This window comes from Equus quagga, chromosome 4 (genome assembly GCF_021613505.1).
Source record: "Equus quagga isolate Etosha38 chromosome 4, UCLA_HA_Equagga_1.0, whole genome shotgun sequence".
Classification (NCBI taxonomy): Eukaryota; Metazoa; Chordata; class Mammalia; order Perissodactyla; family Equidae; genus Equus; species Equus quagga.
Window position 1 is genome coordinate 36300048 of NC_060270.1, and position 21061 is coordinate 36321108.

The window sequence follows — 21061 nt, forward strand, 5'->3', positions numbered from 1 at the left end:
TTCACAGCCGGCCAGGAGAAATCCTAAGGTACACAGCCTTCCCTGGGGGAGTCGGGGACCTGAGCGGGGAAGTGTTACTACTACAAGCAGCCTTCAGATTCAGCACAACTGAGACAAGTATCATAATATCTGGCTTTGCTGGCTACTAACTACAACAGGGAACATCTCTAGAAAAACTATCGGACAGGAACGGAAAAAAGGCAGCTTTTAAAGGGCCCACACACAAATTCACCTGTTTCAGAAAGCAACCTGAAATCACGAGAAAGAAAGGTGCACAGTCCTTTGGTGAAAAGAGACTCACCTGATATGCTCTGAGCGCATCTCAGTGAGAGGTGAGACCTCTCCAAGGACTGAGACATTGGTGGCAGCCATTATTGTGATGTAGTACAGGCATGCTGACACAGATGCTGGCAGACACCACTAGAGTTCTTCCCCTGGCCTGTGAGCCCAGGGTCTGCCCTGCCCACTCAAGCACTGATTTAATCCAGCTCAGCCAGGGCAGGCAGCCTGCCCTAGAGACTCGCCCCATCCAACAGCAAGCCCTTGGGCAACTTGTGAGCCTGCACAGGCTGGGTGCCTGGAACCTCTGCAGGCAGGCAAGTGGGTCCACCTCTGTGGGGCAAGGAATGCATGAGGAGCAGGAAAAAAAGAACTAAATGAAACAGAAATAAGCAACCTACCTGACAAAGAGTTCAAACAAAAAGTCATAAGGATGCTCACTGATCTTGGAAGAAGGATGGATGAACTCAGTGAGAACCTCAACAAAAAATTGGAAAATATAAAAAAGAACCAATCAGAAATGAAGAATACAATACTGGAAATGAAAAATTCACTAGAGGGACTCAATAGTAGAGTAGAATCTACAGAAGAATGGATCAACAAGCTGGATGAAAGACTAGAGGAACTCACACAAGCTGAACAGATAAAAGAAAAAAAATTAAAAAAGAACAAGAAGTGTCTAAGGGAACTCTGGGACAATATCAAGTGCACTAACATTCATATTATAGGTGTCTGAGAAGGAGAAGAGAGAGACAAGGCACAGAGAATCTATTTGAAGAAATAATAGCTGAAAATTTTCCTAACCTAAGGAAGGAAACAGACATCCTGGCACAGGAAGCACAGAGAGCACCAAACAAGATATACCCAAAGAGGCCCACACCAAGACACCTGATAATAAAAATGTCAAAAATTAAAGATAAAGAAAGAATCCTAAAAGCTGCAAGAGAAAGGCAACAAGTGACATAAAAAGGAAACCCCATAAGGCTATCAGCTGATTTCTCAGCAGAAACCTTACAGGCTGGAAGGGAGTGGCATGATAGGTTTAAAGTGCTGAAAGGATAAAACCTATAGCCAAGAATACTCTATTTGTCAAGGTTATCATTCAGAATGGAAGGAGAGATAAAAAGTTTCCTAGACAAGCAAAAATTAAAGGGGTTTATCACCAAGAAACCAGTTTTACAAGAAATGCTAAAGGAATTTATTTAAATGGGAAAGAAAAGACCACAAATAGGAATAAGAAAGTTATCAACCATGGGGCTGGCCTGGTGGCGTGGAGGTTAAGTTCATGTGCTCCACTGTGGTGGACCAGGGTGTGCGGATTTGAATCCCAGGCACAGACCTATGCACTGCTCATGAAGCCAAGCTGTGGCTGCGTCATACATACAAAATGGAGGAAGAGTGGCACAGATGTTAGCTCAGGGACAATCTTAATCAAGCAAAAAAGGAAGACTGGTAACAGATGGTAGCTCAGGGCCAATCTTCCTCACAAAAAAAATAAATAATTTTTTAAAAAAGAAAATTATCAGGGGCTGGCCCCGTGGCCGAGTGGTTAAGTTCGCGCGCTCCGCTGCAGGCGGCCCAGTGTTTCGTCGGTTCGAATCCTGGGCGTGGACATGGCACTGCTCGTCAGACCAGGCTGAGGCAGCGTCCCACATGCCACAACTAGAGGAACCCACAATGAAGAATACACAACTATGTACCGGGGGGCTTTGGGGAGAAAAAGGAAAAAATAAAATCTTTAAAAAAAAAAAAAAGAAAATTATCACACACAAAAAAGGCAATAAAATCACTGGTAAAGGAAAAAATACAGGAAAGGTAGCAGACAAACCACCTATGAAAAGAATATGAACGTCAGCGTCAAAAGACAAAAGTACTGGGGCCAACCCCATGGCCGAGTGGTTAAGTTTGCGTGCTCCGCTTCGGCAGCCCAGGGTTTCACCAGTTCAAATCCTGGGCACAGACATGGCACCGCTAGTCAGGTCATGCTTAGGCGGCGTCCCACGTGCCACAACTAGAAGGACCCACAACTAAGAATATACAACTATGTACTAGGGGGATTTGGGGGAAAAAAGAAAAAAATTAAGTCTTAAAATAAATAAATAAAGTCTTTAAAAAAAAAGACAAAAGCACAAAAATTACCTATTTCCATGATAAGAGGGTAATGGATACACATACACGAAATAAGAGGTTAGCTATGATATCAAAAACATAAAATGTGGGAGGATGGGAGTAAAAGAATAGAGCTTTTAGAAAGAGTTCAAACTAAAGAGACCATAAACTCAATATAGATTGCTATATATGTAGATTATTATATGTGAACCTCATGGTAATCGCAAACCAGAAACATATAATAAATACACAAAAAATTAAGAGAAAAGAACCCAAACATAATACTAAAGAAAACCATCAAACCACAAGGGAAGAGAGCAAGAGAAGAAGAAAAGACAGAAGAACTACTAAAACATACAGAAAAAAAGTAACAAAACGGCAATAAGTATATATTCATCAATAACTACTTTAAATGTCAATGGACTAAATGTTCCAATCAAAAAGCATAGGGTGGCCGATTGGATTAAAAAACAAGACCCACATATATGCTGCATACAAGAGACACACTTCAGACCTAAAGACACTCATAAACTCAAAGTAAAGGGATAGAAGAAGATACTGCCTGCAAATGGCAAAGAAAAGCAAGCTAGGGTAGCAGACAAAATATAGAGTTTATATCAGACAAAATAGAGTTTTAAACAAAAACTGTAACAAGAGACAAGGGGTGCTGGCCCTGTGGCCAAGTGGTTAAGTTTACCCGCTCCACTTTGGCGGCCCAGGGCTTGACTGGTTTGCATCCTGGGCGCGGACATGGCACCACTCATCAGGCCATGCTGACATGGCATCCCACATAGCACAACCAGAGGCACTCACAACTAGGATATACAACTATGTACCAGGGGGCTTTGGGGAGAAAGAAAAAAGAAGATTGGCAACAGATGTTAGCACAGGTGCCAATCTTAAAAAAAAAAAAAGGGAGAGAGAGACAAAGAAGGGCACTACATAATGACAAAGGGAACAACCCAGCAAGAGGACATAACACTCGTAAATATCTATGCACCCAACATAGGAGCACCTAAATACATAAAGTCATTATTAACAGACATAAAATGAGAAATAGACAGTAACACAATAATAGTAGGGGACTTTAACACTCCACTTACACCAATGGATAGATCATCCAAACAGAAGATCAATAAGGAAACATTGGCCTTAAATGACACATTAGACCAGATGGACTTAGTAGATATATATAGAACATTCCATCCCAAAACTGCAAAATACATATTCTTTTCAAATGCACATGGAACATTCTCTAGGATTGATCACATATTAGGCCACAAAACAAGTCTCAATAAACTTAAGAAGATTGAAATAATACCAAGCATCTTTTCTAACCGCAAAGATATGAAAATAGAAATCAACTACAGGATGAAAATCAGAAAAGCCACAAGTATGTGGAGATTAAACAAAATGCTATTGAACAACAATTGGGTCAATGAAGAAATCAAAGTAGAAATTTAAAAAACACCTAGAGACAAATGAAAATGAAAATGAAAATACAACATACCAAAAACTATGGGATGCAGAAAAAGCAGTTCTAAGAGGGAAGATTACAACAATATGGACCTACCTCAACAAACAACAAAAATCTCAAATAAACAATCTAACAGTGCACCTAAAGGAAATGGAGAAAGAAGAACAAAGCACAAAGTCAGTAGAAGGAAGGAAATAATAAAAATCAGAGCAGAAATAAATGAAATAGAGACTAAAAAAAAAAAACAAAAAAATCAATGAAACCAAGATCTGATTCTCTGAAAAGATAAACAAAATTGACACATCTTTAGCTAGACTCACCAAGAAAAAAAGAGAGTGGGCACAATAAATAAAATCAGAAATGAAAGAGGAGAAATTACAACAGACATCTCAGAAATACAAAAGATTATAAAAGAATACTACGAAAAGCTGTCTGCCAACAAATTGGATAATCTAGAAGAAATGGATAAATTCTTAGAATCATACAACCTTCCAAAAACTGAATCAAGAAGAAATAGAGAATTTGAATAGACCAATCACAAATAAGGAGATGGAAACAGTAATCAAAAATCTCCCAAAAAATAAAAGTCCAGGACCAAACAGCTTCCCTGGTAAAGTCTACCAAACATTCACAGATTTAATACCTACCCTTCTCAAACTCTTCCAAAAAATTGAAGAGAAGGGGTAGCTTCCTAACTCATTCTATGGAGCAAACATTACCCTGATACCAAAACAAGACAAGGACAACAACAACAACAAAAAAAATTACAGGCCAATATCACTGATGAACACTGATGCAAAAATCCTCAACTGAAATTACTAGCAAATCGAATACAAGGATACATTAAAAAGATCAGACATTATGATCAAGTGAGATTTATTCCAGGGATGCAGGGATGGTTCAACATCTGCAAATCAAGCAATGTGACACACCACATTAACAAAATGAAGAATAAAAATCACATGATCATCTCAATAGATGCAGAGAAAGCACTGGACAAGATACAGCATCCATTTATGATAAAAACTCTGTATAAAATGGGTATAGAAGGAAAGTATCTCAACACAACAAAGCCCATATATGACAAACCCACAGCTAATATCATTCTCAATGAAGAAAAACTGAAAGCTATCCCTCTGAGAACAGGAACCAGACAAGGATGCCCACTGTCACCACTCTTATTTAACATAGTATTGGAAGTCTTAGCCAGACCAATCAGGCAAGAAATAGAAATAAAAGGGATCCAAATTGGAAAGGAAGAAGTGAAACTGTAACCATTTGCAGATGACATGATTTTATATATAGAAAACCCTAAAGAATTCACTAAGAGGGGCTGGCTCTGTGGCCGAGTGGTTAAGTTTGCACTCTCTCCTTTGGTGGCCCAGGGTTTCGCCAGTTCAAATCCTGGACATGGACATGGCACCACTGATCAAGTCATGCTGAGGCGGCATCCCATGTCTCACAGCTAGAAGGACCCACAACTAAAGATACACAACTATGTACCGGGGGGCTTTGGGGAGAAAAACGAAAAATAAAAAATCTTAAAAAAAAAAAGAATCCACTAAGAAACTTTTAGAAAGAATGAATGAATATGGTCAAGTTGCAGGACGCAAAATCAACATACAAAAATCAGTTGCATTTTGGGGCCGGCCCGGTGGCGCAACAGTTAAGTGCACACGTTCCACTTTGGCAGCCTGGGGTTCGCCAGTTCAGATCCCGGGTGCAAACATGGCACCGCTTGGCACACCATGCTGTGGTAGGCATCCCACATATAAAGTAGAGGAAGATGGGCACGATGTTAGCTCAGGGCCAGCCTTCCTCGGCAAAAAGAGGAGGATTGGCAGCAGTTAGCTAGGGCTAATCTTCCTCAAAAAACAAGCAAAAATCAGTTGCATTTCTATATACCAACAACCAAGTAGCAGAAAGAGAAATTAAGAATACAACCCCATTTACAATTGCAACAAAAAGAATAAAATACCTAGGAATAAACTTAGCCAAAGAGATAAAAGATCTGTACACTGAAAACTGTAAGATTCTTGAAAGAAATTGAAAAACACACAAAGAAATGGAAAGATGTTCCATGCTCTTGGATTGGAAGAATTAACGTAGTTAAAATACCCATACTTCCTAAAGCAATCCACAGATTCAATGCAATCCCTATCAAAGTTCCAACTACATTTTTCACAGAAATAGAACAAAGAATTCTAAAACTTATATGGAACAACAAAAGACCCCAAATACCCAAAGGAACCCTGAGAAAAAAGAACAAAGCTGGAGGTATCACATTCCCTGATTTCAAAATATACTACAAAGCTATAGCAAGCAAAACAGCATGGTACTGGCACAAAAACAGATACACAGATCAATGGAAGAGAATCGAGAGCCCAAAAATAAATCCACATATCTATGGACAGCTAATTTTTGACAAGGAAGCCAAGAACATATAATGGAGAAAGGGAAGTCTTTTCAATAAATGGTGGTGGGAAAACTGGACAGCCACATGCAAAAGAATGAAAGCAGACCATTATCTTTCACCACACAAAAATTAATGCAAAATGGATTAAAGACATGAATGTAAGACCTGGAACCATTAAACTTCTAGAAGAAAACATAGGCAGTACGCTCTTCAACATCAGTCTTAGCAGCATATTTTCAAGTACCATGTCTGACTGGGCAAGGGAAACAACAGAAAAAATAAACAAATAGGACTACATCAAACCAAGAAGCTTTTGCACAAAGGAAACCATCAACAAAACAAAAAGACAACCTAACAAGTGGGAGAAGATATTTGCAGACCATGTATCTGATAAAGAGGTTAATATCCAAAATATACAAAGAACTCATACATCTCAACAATAAAAACCCTAACAACTCAATTTAAAAAATGGGCAAAAGATATGAACAGATATTTTTCCAAAGAAGACATACAAATGGCCAACAGGCACATGAAAATATGTTCAACATCATTAACTATCAGGGAAATGCAAATCAAAACTACAATGAGATATCTCCTCACTACCATGAGAATGGGTACAATTAACAAGACAGGAAACAATAAGTGTTGGAGAGGATGTGGAGAGAAGGGAACCCTTGTACACTGCTGGTGAGAGTGCAGCCACAATGGAAAACCGAATGGAGATTCCTCAAAAAATTAAGAATATATCTACCATATGATACAGCTATTCCACTGCTGGGTATTTATCCAAAGAACATGAAAACACGAACGCGTAAAGACACACGCAGCCCTATGTTCATTGCAGCATTATTCACAACAGCCAAGACTTGCAAACAACCTAGGTGCCCATCAAGGGACAAATGGATAAAGAAGATATGGTATGCATACACAATGGAATACTACTCAGCCATAAGAAACGATGAAATCCGGGCATTTGTGACAACATGGATGGAACTTGAGGCTATTATGCTAAGTGAAACAAGTCACAGGGAGAAAGTCAAATACCACATGATCTCACTCATAAGTAGAAGATAAAAACAACAAGCAAACACATAGAAACAGAGATTGGACCAGAGGGGAAGGGGAAAGGAGGATGGTGAAAGGGGTGATTAGGCATATGTGGGTGGTGATGGATTGTAATTAGTCTTTGAGTGGTGAACATGATGTAATCTACACAGAAATCAAAATATAACGATATACACCTGAAATTTATACAATGTCATAAACCAATGTTACAAACCAATGTTACTGCAATTAAAAAGAAAAAAATCCCTCCTGGGCTGCAGTCCATTCCTCTCTCTGCCCACTTCTGTCGATTACTACTATTTATATATAAGCTCCTAGAGGACAGGGACCATATTTCATTCAATTTTGAATTGCTGACAACTAGCACATCACCTGGGACCCAAACAAATACTTCTTTGAACTAAATTAAGTGGCTCAGAAAACCATCTAGCAAATTGCAACAGGTGATAATCCTGAGGAATGCCAGATACGGGAATAATTCTAAATTCTCCTGGAATAAGTGAAGACTTCAAGAGGGAACTGAAGAAAAGACTGTTGATGAAGACGTAATGCTAAGTGCCCTAAAAAGGGAAGGAAAAAGTAGATGGACACCACTTACTTCCCTTACCCAGTCACAGTTTTTACAGCTTATAAAAGAAACAAGTTAGAACAATTCAGGCACCCAAAAAGAAAGAATTTATAATCTGATCTTTTCCTAACATGGTTCCTTTCTCTTTCCTATGGTGAAAATAACTACATCTGAAAATTGACGAAATTATCTACGTAGAGAATCTCTCTAGAGGGATACATCAAGTATCAGTGGTTACTTGCTAAGAGCCAAACAGGGTGGTGGGTCCAGATACCGAGGGGAAACTGGGAAATTTACAGTCACCATACACCCTTTCACACCTTTGGAATTTTGTACCCTAGTACATATATTATTTATTCCCCTGCAAATTCATGAAATAGTTTTTAAAAGAGATCAGGCTATAAGGGCTTACCTCCTCCACTGTACAATGGGGACGCCTCAGACCCTTGCCACCCTCTTCAGAGATCATCTCTGTTACAACCTGCTCTTGAGGTTTCCACGTTAAGGAACTCTCTGGATTGCTTTTGCTATGGCGTCGGCCACCGGGTCTTCTATTATAGCCTTCTGAGTTCAAGGTAAAACTGAGAGACAGAAAGACAGGGGAAAAAAAAGTTATCACCAAACTGCTTAAATTGCTGGAATTTAAGCTCCAGACCATCCTGTGATTAAGCCGTCCCAGGTTAAGCTTGCTCCTGGCAAATCAGACAACTATCATTCACAAAAGTTAGATCTATCTCTAGAGCAGAGGGCACCCCAGAATTCTGCTATGAAATTCTGCTATTTCCAGTCACCAGGGATCCCACATGAAAGCCTCTGCCTTCTTCCTCATGCCCAATCTTCCAACCTCAACTCTGGATTTAGCTCCCCTATTACACACACCCTCCTCTGGTACTGCGCTGCTCCTTTAGTCACCTGGCACCAGTGGAATTAATTACTGGTGTGATTGTTTAATGTCCACATCCCACACTAAACTTTAAATTCCATGAAGACAGAGATTACATCTTTTCACCACTGTATCATAATACATGATCTAAGCCAAAAGACACTCAATAAATATCTGCTGAATGCTAAATTGATAAATGCTAAATTAATAAGTGCTAAACAAATAGAAGCCATGAAGTGTCCACCCAGTCATTGTTGCTGGTGACAGAGCCTGCCTCTCCTGCCATTATCCATAATGGGACAAACTGACATCATACTTCTCTTGATGTGATGTTTTAAAAACGATACACCACCACAGATGTACTAGTGTTTTTACAAAAAAATAACTGCATAATCAAAATAAATCATGAGTAAAAATCAGACAAAATTAAGGGACATTCTACGAAAGAAATGCTTTGTACTTCTTAAAAATATCCATGCTATTAAAGTCAAAGAAAGGCTGAGGAGTTGTTCCAGATTAAAGGAGATCCAAGAGACATGAAAATTAAATGTAATACACGATCCTGCACTGAATCGTGGACCAGAAAAAATCATTTCTATAATGAAGAAATTTAAATAAGATTATATAATAGTATTACACCAATGTTAAATTTTCTCATTTTGGTAATCTGTGATTATGGAAGTGAATGTCCTCATTCTTACGAAATAAACACACTCAAATACTTACGATTAAAGGGGCATGAGTCTAAGACTTACTCTCAAATGGTTCAGAAAAAAATATGTATATGACAGAAAATGATAAAGCAAATGGGCAAAGTGACAGCATCTGGTGAATCTGGGTCACATATATTCACCTACAGAGTTTCAAAATACATGAAGCAAAAACTGACATAACCAGACAGAGAAATAGACAAATCCACAATTACAGTAGGAAACATCAACACTCCTCGCTCATCAGTAAAAAAGTAGACAGAAAATCGGTAAGACCTGTAAAACATTATCAGCAACCTTGACCTGACATTTATAGAACACTCCACCCAACAACAGCAGAATACATATTCTTTTCAAGTGCACATTGAACATCACCCAGATAGGCCATATTTTAGGCTATAAAACAAATGTTAACAAATTTAAAAGAATTGAAATCATACTAAATATATTCTCTGACCACAATGGAATTAAACTAGAAATAAATAACAAAACAATATCTGGAAAGTCCCAAATATTGGGAAGTTAAACAACGTAATTCTACACTTCAAAATAATCACATGTTAAAGAGGAAGTAAAACAAAAATTAGAAAATATTTTAAATTGAATGAAAATTAAAACCATTTCAAAATGTGTGAGATGCAGCTAAAGCCATGCTTATAGGGACATTTTATAGCATTAAATGCTTAGGGAATAAGTTCACCTCTAAATATTCAAGTACTATCTCCCAAGAACAAGGATATCACTTACACAACCACAATACAATCATCAAATTCAGGAACTTCAGCAGCGATACAATATGTAACATGGAGCCCATATTCAAATTTCTCCAGAGGTATGAAAAATATATTTCATAGCAAATTTTTTTCCCATCTAGGATTCAAAGCAGGAGCTCACATTGCATTTAGCTGTCGTCTATCTTTGGTCTCCTTTAATCTTGGTTTTTCAGTCTTTCTTCATCAGTATAATGAAGAGTACAGGTCTGTTGTTTTGTAGAATGAACCTTAATTTCAGCTTACCCAGTTGTCTCATAATTAGATTCAGATCATTGATTTCTGCAGGAATACTACATTAAGTGATGATGTCCTTCTCAGTGCAATGTATCTGGAGGTCATGTGAGTTTGCCCCATGTGGGTGACTTTAACTTTGATCCTTTGGTTAATATGGTGTCAGGCAAGTTTCTCCACTCTAAAGTTACTACTTTTCCCTTTGTAATTAATGATTAATTTGTGAGAGATATTTTTAGTTTATGTAAATATCCCATACCTCATTAAACTTTTACTCACTAGTTTCAGCTCAACTGACGATTCCTGTACATATCAGTTATTACCATGATAGTTACAAAATGGTAATTTTCTATCATTCCTTCTACACTTATTAGTTGACATTCTACTATAGAGAAGATCTTTCCCTTCCCATGCTATACATTTACTAGCATCTGTATTCCTCTTTCTTCATTTTGATGCTTACATTGTCCCCAGTTGGGCCAGTGAAAGCCCCCTCACGTTTCCTCCTGGGTCATGTTGACATGCCCCCAGTTTTTGAGCACTCCTTTAATTTCTGGCATAAGATGTTCCAGACTCATTTTATACTTTCTCTCTTAGCCCTACTATTAGCCGTTTATCCAACTCCAGAGAGCCCTAGTTTGTGCCTCACTCTTAAATATATGGGGATAGACAAAGATTATCAGGTATTTGAATAAAGACTATATGAAAGACCAAAATAATCCAAAGGGGGAGGAGAAATTCAGAAGAAGCAGATAGAGCAAGAAGAAGAAGAAATTTTAAAAAAATTAACTTTAGAGATAAGATATTGCATCCTTATAATAAGAATAAGATGCTTGGAAAAAACCATGGGGAGTAGGAAGAAGGATGCTTACGACTTAAAAACTACAAAACCAAAAGAAAAAAAAATCAGGGAAAGATTTTTTTTTTCAAAAAAGGCAAGGACTGGGGCTGGCCCCGTGGCCAAACGGTTAAGTTCGCACACTCCGCCGCAGGCGGCCCGGTGTTTCGTTGGTTCGAATCCTGGGCGCGGACGTGGCACTGCTCATCAAACCACGCTGAGGCAGCATCCCACATGCCACAACTAGAAGGGCCCACAACGAAGAATATACAACTATGTCCCGGGGGGCTTTGGAGAGAAAAAGGAAAAAAACAAAAAAAATCTTAAAAAAAAAAAAAAGGCAAGGACAACCACAAAATAAGATAATATATAGGAAAATTAGATCAATCCAGAAAGTCTACTATCCAAGCAGTAGAAATTCTAGGAAGTAACCACACAGAAAGGAGAAGAAAATTACTAATAAAATAATAAGAACGGTTCAGTGTATGAAAATTCATCAGGCTATACACATGATTTCTGCACTTTTCTGTATGGGTATTATACTTCAAAAGAAAGTGTAGAGGTGAGGGACATTTCTTTTTTAAAAGGTTTGCAAAATCAGACGCTATAAGCATATAATGTGGTAGAAAAAGTAACACACTTGAGTTCGAGTGTCTCACTAGTTGTATGATATTCGGCAAATTACTAACCTTAGAGTATTTACTTAACAAGATTACATAACAGAATCAAAGGGAGAATGCCTAGCAAGAGTGAGCACCTAATAAGTGCAAAGTCTCCACTTCCAGAAGGGCAGAATTTAACACTTACCCAAAGGAAGGCAGGACTCTGCGAGGCTGATCTCGGGTTACTGTCACTCTGATCTTTGGATAGTCACTTATTCCATTAGGAGATTTATTACCTATTTAAAAATGCATTTGTAATTGTAAAAACAACAACAAAAAACCTGTGAACAGTCTGCATTAGAAAAGAAAATCTGTGAGCAATCTACTTTCTAGCACTAAGTATCTTATTTTTTCAGATTCTATTACTATACAGCAGAGATCCAGCACAAACTTTATAAAAGTTAAGGGAAAAGCAATAGTGGGGCTGGCCCCATGGCCTAGTAGTTAAGTTCAGTGTGCTCTGCTTTGGTGGCCCAGGATCAGTTCACAGGCATACCTACACGACTCGTCGGCAGCCATGCTGTGGTGGTGAGCCACAAACAAAATAGAGGAAGACTGGCACAGATGTTAGCTCATGGCAAATCTTCCTCAAGCAAAAAGAGGAAGATTGGCAATGCATGTTAGCTCAGGGCAAATCTTCCCCAGGGGAAAAAAAAAAAAGGAAAAGCAATACTGCTTAGTTTGTCTCTGATCTCAGGTAAGTAGTAACAACTCATAGGCAAGCTTTTCTAGTTTTGCTTGCTGGGACCAACAAGAAGCATGAAGAACCCAATGATGACAAACACCATAATCTAATCAAATTGAGTAAATTGTTTCTTCTTCCTAAGAAAACAGAAGTATTTTTAAATGAAAACCTGCCATATATTACTACATTTCACCAGAAGCTTCCAACACTTGTGAGATGGTTACTATACTTCAAAAAAGGGTAACAAAATTTTCATCAGCCACATTTTCTGCTGGAGCTACTACAGGGGCTTGGAGTCCCTAAGGACTCCAAAATGCAAACAGATCTAAAACTAAAAGTTTTTTCATAAGTCAGTAGCAGCAAAACCTATACTGACCTGAATTCATTTGTTTGCAAAACCTGACTTGAACCAATGTTCAATCCCATGGGGTTTTAAACTAATATTTAATAAACACAACATACCCAAAATAGGAAAAATTTGGAATTCCCAAACAAATCTCCAAGGGTTTCAGATTAGAAACTGTGGACATCTTTATATATAAAACCTGCCCTAGGAATCCCTGTGCTTCTCTGACTAGGCTACACAGAAATATAGTGCCACTACCTCAGGCACGAGATAAATCTACCATCCCTTCCACACATTGATTTTAATGGTAAATAATTTTAAACATTTATATATTCAAACACTCCGAATAGATTATAAAATCTAATTTATATTAACTTTTCAAATGAAATGAAAGACTTCAAAGAAGTATCATCTTTGTCCCATGTCCTTTGGGATATGCTCAGACTCGGGGGTTCACACTTATTCTCCTTTGTTCTTCTCTGCCACCAGAGGTACTTTACTAAAAAAAGTTTGAGGAGCACTAATCTAAGGTTTTTATCATTTCCTGAGCTTCTTCCACTTTTGACTTCTGAACGCACAAGCTCTCTCAAAGCTCTTTTTCACCTTCCTCTCAAACTTTACCAGCCTGCCTGTGTGGCAGAGACCACAGCCACTTTCAGGACTTGGCTTCTTCTGATTTTTCCCCACCACAGCATTTTGTACAGGATATACAGTAGTTACAATTCAGTTTCAGGGTCTAAGGATGATGTGGAGGATCCTAATCCATAAACCTGGGAGAACTGGGAACCTAAGACTGTTCCCCAATCACATGATGTCCTTCAAAGGCAGGGTTTTATTATTTTGCTATTTATTTTGTCATTTTGCTATAAAAGGTTTTATTATTTTGTTTTGTTATTAAAAGTTTTATTATTTTGTTATTTGTTTCATTATTTTGTTATTAAAGGTTTTATTATTTTGTTATTCCTGATAACTTAGCACAGTGCCTGGCACAGAGAAAGCTCTCAAGAAATGTGGGGTATTGTGGTTTTTTTTTTTTAATGCATGAACTTTGATCAAAGTCACATTAAGGACACTGATAATACAAATAGAAAACACAACAGTGAATTCAAAGACAATTCTAAAGGAAAGCTATTTGCTTTTTAGAATGGTAGAGAGAATATGTCTGTGCTCTCATCCCTATCTAAATCAGAGTTTCCCTTTCATATTCTCAAAACTCAGAAAAAACTGGCAGAAGGAGGTAGGGGGAAGCAGAAATATTTTGACCACCTCACCCAGTTTCAGCATGTTGTTCCAGGATCCAGAACCTGTCAGTTCACAAGATGATGAGTTTGAAAATACCTTAAAATCAAAGAGAATCACATCTGTAGTATCTAAATTTTAAAATCTAAATAAGTTTCTAATATGAAAAAAAAAATCACTCTGTTGGTGATTATTTAGCTAACTCACAGAGGAGATATCAATAAAACCAAATGTTTAATTTGTAAAGACTCACAAAATGATGTAAAAAATAACAATTCCAGGTTCTTTATGCATACTTAAATTTAAAAAGCAGAAGTATTAATAATTAGGCTCTTCATAAATATTTTTTAAACGTGTAATTTCTTAACCTTTGATTTTTTGGCTTTTATATCAAGGCTAATAAAGACGAACATTGCTGGAAAGAAGTTATTCTACACATTAATTCCTAAAAAGAGAGTATTTCTAAAATTTAACCTTAATGATTAAGTACAAAGATCAGTAGCCCCACTGGAGCCCTATCCCCACTGACCTCTTCTGAAGGGGCCACATTCCGTGTTCCATTACAAGCAGCAGTTACCATGGGCTTTGTGTTCAGCTGGAATGGGAATCCAAATAAGCTGGCAGCATTGTAGAGACTGGTTTTCACTTGGTGAATAAAACAATCTAGACAGGGTAATATAGATTACATATACCTATAAATATAGAGTGATAAACTTCTGGCAAAAAAAAAAGATTATATTACAAAAAGGTCTCTTTCAGTGTTTACTAGAAATTCTGTTTTCAACCATTGAGATAAAATTATAAAAATAATTTTTCTCCTACCTGAATAACTGGAATTCCAGCATTGTGATTTTTTTTTTTAAATAAAATATCTGGGATACTACAAAAACATGAAACCATCACTTTAGCAAATCACAGAGTGATTCACAAAAAAAAGTCCTAAAATGACAACTTTTAAGAAATGTGTTCTCCAGAATATAAAATTCTTTACCAGAGAGAGAGGGGCAAAACTTAACCTGAAACGAATAGTCACTAGGTATTACAGAATCCTACAGGAAGCACTATCATTTACTCACTGGTTTGTCCTTCCTTCCTGGGCAGGTAACAATACAGGTGTCCTAAACAACTACTCACGAAGTGCCTATTATATCTTGGCTATGCCCAGGGTAGAAATTAGTGAAGGATAAGATATGCAGCTCTTAAATATCTACGATGAAACAAGGCTATCCCTCTGCTACTGAAGATGTGCTGGAAAATCTCAGTCTCACCCCTCCCTGCCACCAAAAATAAAGATTACAAAATAAGTAAGTAAATAAATAAGGGGAAGGGTAGATTTTAGTGCTTTCCTCACTTCCTCCTTTTATCACACTACCCCATTCTCACACTTCCTACACTGCTGATTTGCTTTCTACCATTTCCTTTCTATTTCCTAATTAAGGGTATTTTAGAGCACTAGGTTTGAGGGAAAGAGACCATCATCCTAGCCACATTTCACTTTAGAGAAAAATAGCCTGAAATTGAAATGGTGGCTGTTAAGCAACAAGCAGTCCAGAACATATAAGATATAAAATACTTTCCAGAATGACAGGGGAATAACTTAAACACCATGAAGGATGTGATAGCTGGGTAAAGCAGAATCCAATTTGAAATAATTTGTAACTAGAGAATACTTAAAAGTACCAAAGTTTCCAAATGACTTGTTTCTCATTTTAGGAATTAAAGAGAATTCCAGGTTATCCCTCTAATAATGTAGAGGGACATCACTTCCATTCTGCTGTGCTTGAAGTGGGAGGAAAAAGAACTTTAGGAATTGGTGCTGAATCCACAGACTGTCATCCAGACCCTAGAGGGCAAGAGGTACTCTTAATAAGCTAAAAAGTATTATAATATTTATTTTCCTAACAAATTTTGTCAAAATCTGAGGATGCCCCAAGATTGTCAAAAATCTCACTGACTTAAAAAAAGGAAGGAAGGCTTGCCTTATTTGTAAAATGGGGATAAGACCACCTTATTTTCCTGAGACTAGACTATGAAATCTCTTAAACTCCTTTTATCTGTAAGATCATGAGTCCGCAATTCTAAGGTGCTGCTTTTTTTCTTTTACCCTTCCTCTTTTTCTCTCAAAAGCAACCAATAGACTTGTACTGTCTGATGCAGTATAGCCGGTAGCCACATGCAGTTATGTAAGTTCAAATTTAACTGAAATTAAATTCAGCTCCTCCGTTGCACTAGCCGCATTTCAAGTGTTCAGCAGCGCTCGTGGGAGAGAGCTCTATCAACAGTGCTGCTATAGACCTTCACAAACTCTGCCAATAAGTGTTATCTCTGCTTCCCCCTTGGCTTAGGTTCCCTTCTATAGTTTCCATTCAGAAAATCATAACACATATTTCATGAAAATCATGGAAGAGATATAAAAGTCCATGAAATAGATGATTACCAGGAACCTTCTGTAATACTACCGTCAAAATTTTTTCTACCACACATACTTATTTATTTATATTTTTATTTAAAATTGACTCACTTTTTTTGCTAAACAAATGTATTTGTAAAGGTCATTTTATATGGCTACTGTTAACATAAAGCGATATCATTTGTCTTATAAAGAAATGAAAACACAACAATGTTAAGTTCTAGTTGAACCTGTTAAAAAAGGGGAGATTAGCACATATTAGACAAGTATTGAAGACATAACTAGCATTAAATTAAGATTTTTCTACTTAAAATAATCAGAAAATTAAAAATAACTGAAAAGGATACAACTTTTTTAGCATATAACATAATTCAAATGTTACTTAATGCTATGAACTTTGAATCTCCTAAAATCATTTCCTGAATTGGTATCTATCCTGTGCTTTGGGAAATACTGTCCTAATGAATTTTGTATAAATTCCTCGCATTCAATGTCCTCTACAATTTGACCTATCTCTCTCTTGCTAACTTTTTCCCTGAGTTCTAGTCACTATTTCCTGAATTGCACAACTTTCCCATACTGTTCCCTCTGCCTAGAATGCTTTTCCTTCCTATCCATCCTTCAAGACTCATCTCATGACATACTAGCCACTTCATCAAATATTTACTGAGACTCTTAACCAGCTGAAAATTGGACAGTATTTTGTTACTACTTTTCTTATTTCACTTATAATATCCTCACTGACATTAGTATTATTTATGTACCTGTCATATCCCCCCACTATATAATCACATACCCCTACAACTGTAAGGTTCTTAAAAACAGAGACCCTGTCTTACTCATTTTTGTACTTCCTGTAGAACCTAACACTTTGTTAGCAGTAAGACATGCTCAATAAGTACTCACTGGATTTGAGTGAAACCTTAACATAGACATGTCCACTCTTAACTACCACATCTGGACGTAGATCCAAATTCACATTCATTTTTGAGAAAGAGGAAATTATTATTATGGTATTCCATTGTGCTTTTTCCTTTTACTCTAATCTAGCTTTATTCTCTTCTACCAACTGACATCTAGCCCTTCAGATATAGGGAAGTAAACAATTTGGGGCAACACATTAGATTGGTTCACTCAGCTATCTGAACGAGATAACTCAGTTTGAAGCAGTTTTCACAATGTTTTCTCCTCAAATTTAAAAAGCACCTTTTCTTTATAGGAAGATTTAGAATTTTAAAATGCACATTCAACATATAGGCTTATTTATCTGGAAAGATACTTTAGTCCCCGGTTAACAGTAGTTACCTCTAGAAAAGATAACTGAGTAGCAAAGGGACAAGAAACAGACTTCCTTTTCACTGCATATACTTGTTACCTTTTGAATTTTGTTCCATGCGTATATTTTTCCTATTAAAAAAACTAATTTTTAAAATTAATATTCAATACCTAATCTTGGTCTTTTGGCTGGTATTTCATCAGTGTCCACTGTAGACAACAGAGTGCTGATAAAAGAGAAAAGAGAGAAATATATATATGCACATATATATTTTTATATACACACATATCCACTCTATAAATAAACTTACTATTCAGACAACACAGCCCCCTCCAGCCCCTTGGTCATCAAATGAGATCCCACTGGTGTTTTAAAAGAGAACGCTACTCTGTAGTAGGCCTTTAGCATTTGAGGACTTCACACTATGTTTTCAACTATTTGAGAGAGAACCAAAACTCCCTATCATATAACAATCTGTGATTTGGCTAAAGCACAAACTTGAAATTGGTCAGAAATCACTTAGCTAGTAAACGAACATAGGTAAGAGCCCAGGACTAGTTATTTCCTTTGTCTCTCCAGAAATGATTTTAAAACAACAAATAATTTCCTTTTCAAAGATGACACCCCCACCCCCCACCTCGCCCATAAGAAAGTCATTTTCTACTTCAGGTAGAAGTAGACAATATAAAAGGCCTTAAAAGATAGTTCTCAGGGGCCAGCCCTGTGGCACAGCGGTTAAGTGCGCACGTTCCGCTTCAGCAGCCCGGGGTTCGCAGGTTTGGATCCCGGGTGCGGACAGGGAACCGCTTGGCACGCCATGCTGTGGTAGCCGTCCCATGAATAAAGCAAAGGAAGATGGGCACGGATGTTAGCTCAGGGCCAGTCTTCCTCAGCAAAAAGAGGACGATTCGCAGTAGTTAGCTCAGGGCTAATCTTCCTCAAAAAAAAAAAAAAGAGAGAGAGAGAGTTTTCAGCCAGAAAAGGTGTTCAATTTAACTGTATTTTTATCATCAACACTATATTACAATGGTAATTAAGAATTTGGGAATTCAGCAGTTTTTGGACCTATACCTTAAGAATGCTAAAGTTTCATGGTATACTACAAATCATCTTCTAAAAATGATTATGATTGATCATATTTACAAAAAAGTGAACAGACTAACTCCCAGGGGAACCATTCATTTCATAACTTTAGTCATCCCAACAAGACCTCCTGGCTTCATTTTGACTGAAAAATGGCTCACACTGAGAAGAGTTGTTTTAGATTAAGGCTGTATGATAAAGAACAGGCTTTTTATCTCCAAACCATTGTTTCCCTGACTAGCAGGGATTCATAGCAAATAGAAAGGACAGGGGAGAGCGAATTAATATTCCCTTAATCAATAAATCTGTACCAAGTGCCTGTCACGCACCAGCCTCTGCACGAGACCCCCAGGGCAGAATAAACAAACTCTACCCTTCTATATATTAAGCATCCTTTTAGGCACTTTACAACATGTTCCAAAATGATCCTTGTATCAACCCTACAGAAAGGTAGAAAGGAAGAATAAGTTGAAACCTTGCCCTCTCTGGAACACATTATGGAATTTAGCCAACAGCCAATTTTATCAATGACCTGTGTTCTCAGACTCATGTATTAATTATCTTGTTCTCTCAAGCTCCAAGAAACCACCCTTCAATGATCTCGAGGCTTAATAAGAAATGAAATTAACACTTGATCACTAAAAGTTGGGGGGGGGGGGGCTGTATAGAATTGGTATGGTATTTTATTCCCTAGATTAAATCTTAGGCAAGGAGGTAGACACCGTGAAATGGGACAAACCAAGGGGTAAATGCTAAGTCAGAACAGCTTTCAGTTTCCCCAAAATGCTAACTGAATTTTAGAGTACGTACTAGTGATCTTTTTAAAGGAATGAGGTACCTAATTTTTTTTCTCATAAGCTAATCCTAAAGCACAGAACCACTCTCCCTCCCTCCCCTTAAGAAAACACACACACGCAGCTTAACAGCTGTTTCAGAACAAGACAGCTGCTGTCTCTTGGTGCTGAGAGAACAGTACCAGCAGTCAAAACGACTTTGGGCAAGCTATGAATCTGACTTCTCTTAACTGCACTTATTACCCACAGATGACACTTGGGAGTGTGCTTCGTGAACAGTGAGCCACAACAAAGACAGTATTCCTTCAATTTGTAATTTTCAACCCAAGAGCAGCAATATACGATAAAGCCCCAGTTGCTGACAGCAACCAGCCCGGACTCTGACAGGAACATCAAAGATCCTAGCCATCACCGGCCACTCCAACGACAACGAGCTCGTTCCATCATCAGGAGTCGCATCCGCACACAGCGGAGGGAGCGACTACGTCACCAGGACACCCGCGACCCGCAGCTCTCCGGCCTCGGCCCCCCAACTGTTTCGGCTGAGCAGGGCCGGCCCGGCTGGACCAGCGCCCCCCCTCGCCGAGCCCGGGTGGGGGAGGGGAACGGCTAGGCCGGCGCTGGGCCCCCTCTCCTCTCACCTGTTCGAGCGCCGCCTCTTCAGGAGGGCCCGGGCAGGGGGCACCGGCCGGTCACAGAGACGGAAAATGGTGCCGAGAATCCTAACCAGCCATTTGTACATACCAGGCCCAAGCAGCAGCGGCGGCCGACACACCCCGAGACGCAAACCCCAGAGCTGTCGCCGCCGCTGCCGCCTTCGCCGCCTCGGCCACCACCGCCAAGGCTTAGTCGCCGACTTGTGACGCGGCCAGAGGGCCCAGAGATACAACGTCCCCAGGGCTACAGGAGGCCCCCGCCCGCCACCGCTCCCGACGTCACCTCCTCCCGCCCGACCGGAAAGCATCTTCGTTCTCCATCTGCGCACGCGCAACCTAGGACCCCACCTCCCGAGCCTAGCAACCAAAATGCCTGAGGGACAGTGCCGGTCCAATCGCTGACGACATCGAAGGGGTTGTGGGCGGGGTTTTCTTATTGGCGCAGCCAGTCGTGAGACGGCTTGCGGGACAAGGCCCACAGGCCCCACGTGAGGCTTCTCCATCTGGGAGGGAGCGCTCCGGTGGTCTGAAATAGCGTGGATGCTCAGTAAATGTGTTGAG

At 38.7% G+C, this 21061-nt stretch overlaps 1 protein-coding gene across 2 annotated transcripts in view; it reads right to left on the minus strand.

Annotated features, from left to right (window-relative positions):
- SENP2 (SUMO specific peptidase 2) overlaps positions 1-20770 on the minus strand; it is a 41156-nt gene extending 20386 nt beyond the window's left edge. Inside the window, exons 1-6 of one of the 2 annotated variants that reach the window (XM_046658908.1) lie at positions 20486-20770; positions 18138-18193; positions 14811-14944; positions 14314-14380; positions 12157-12247; positions 8327-8495 (exon numbers count right to left, since the gene is read on the minus strand). In XM_046658908.1, coding sequence (XP_046514864.1) covers positions 8327-8495; positions 12157-12247; positions 14314-14380; positions 14811-14944; positions 18138-18193; positions 20486-20586 — 618 coding nt within the window. In that variant the 5' untranslated portion in view covers positions 20587-20770. Of the gene's footprint in view, positions 1-8326; positions 8496-12156; positions 12248-14313; positions 14381-14810; positions 14948-18137; positions 18194-20485 lie in introns of those variants that run through there. The other variant, XM_046658909.1, reaches the window with a different exon arrangement.
- Between the last annotated feature and the right edge of the window lie 291 nt (positions 20771-21061).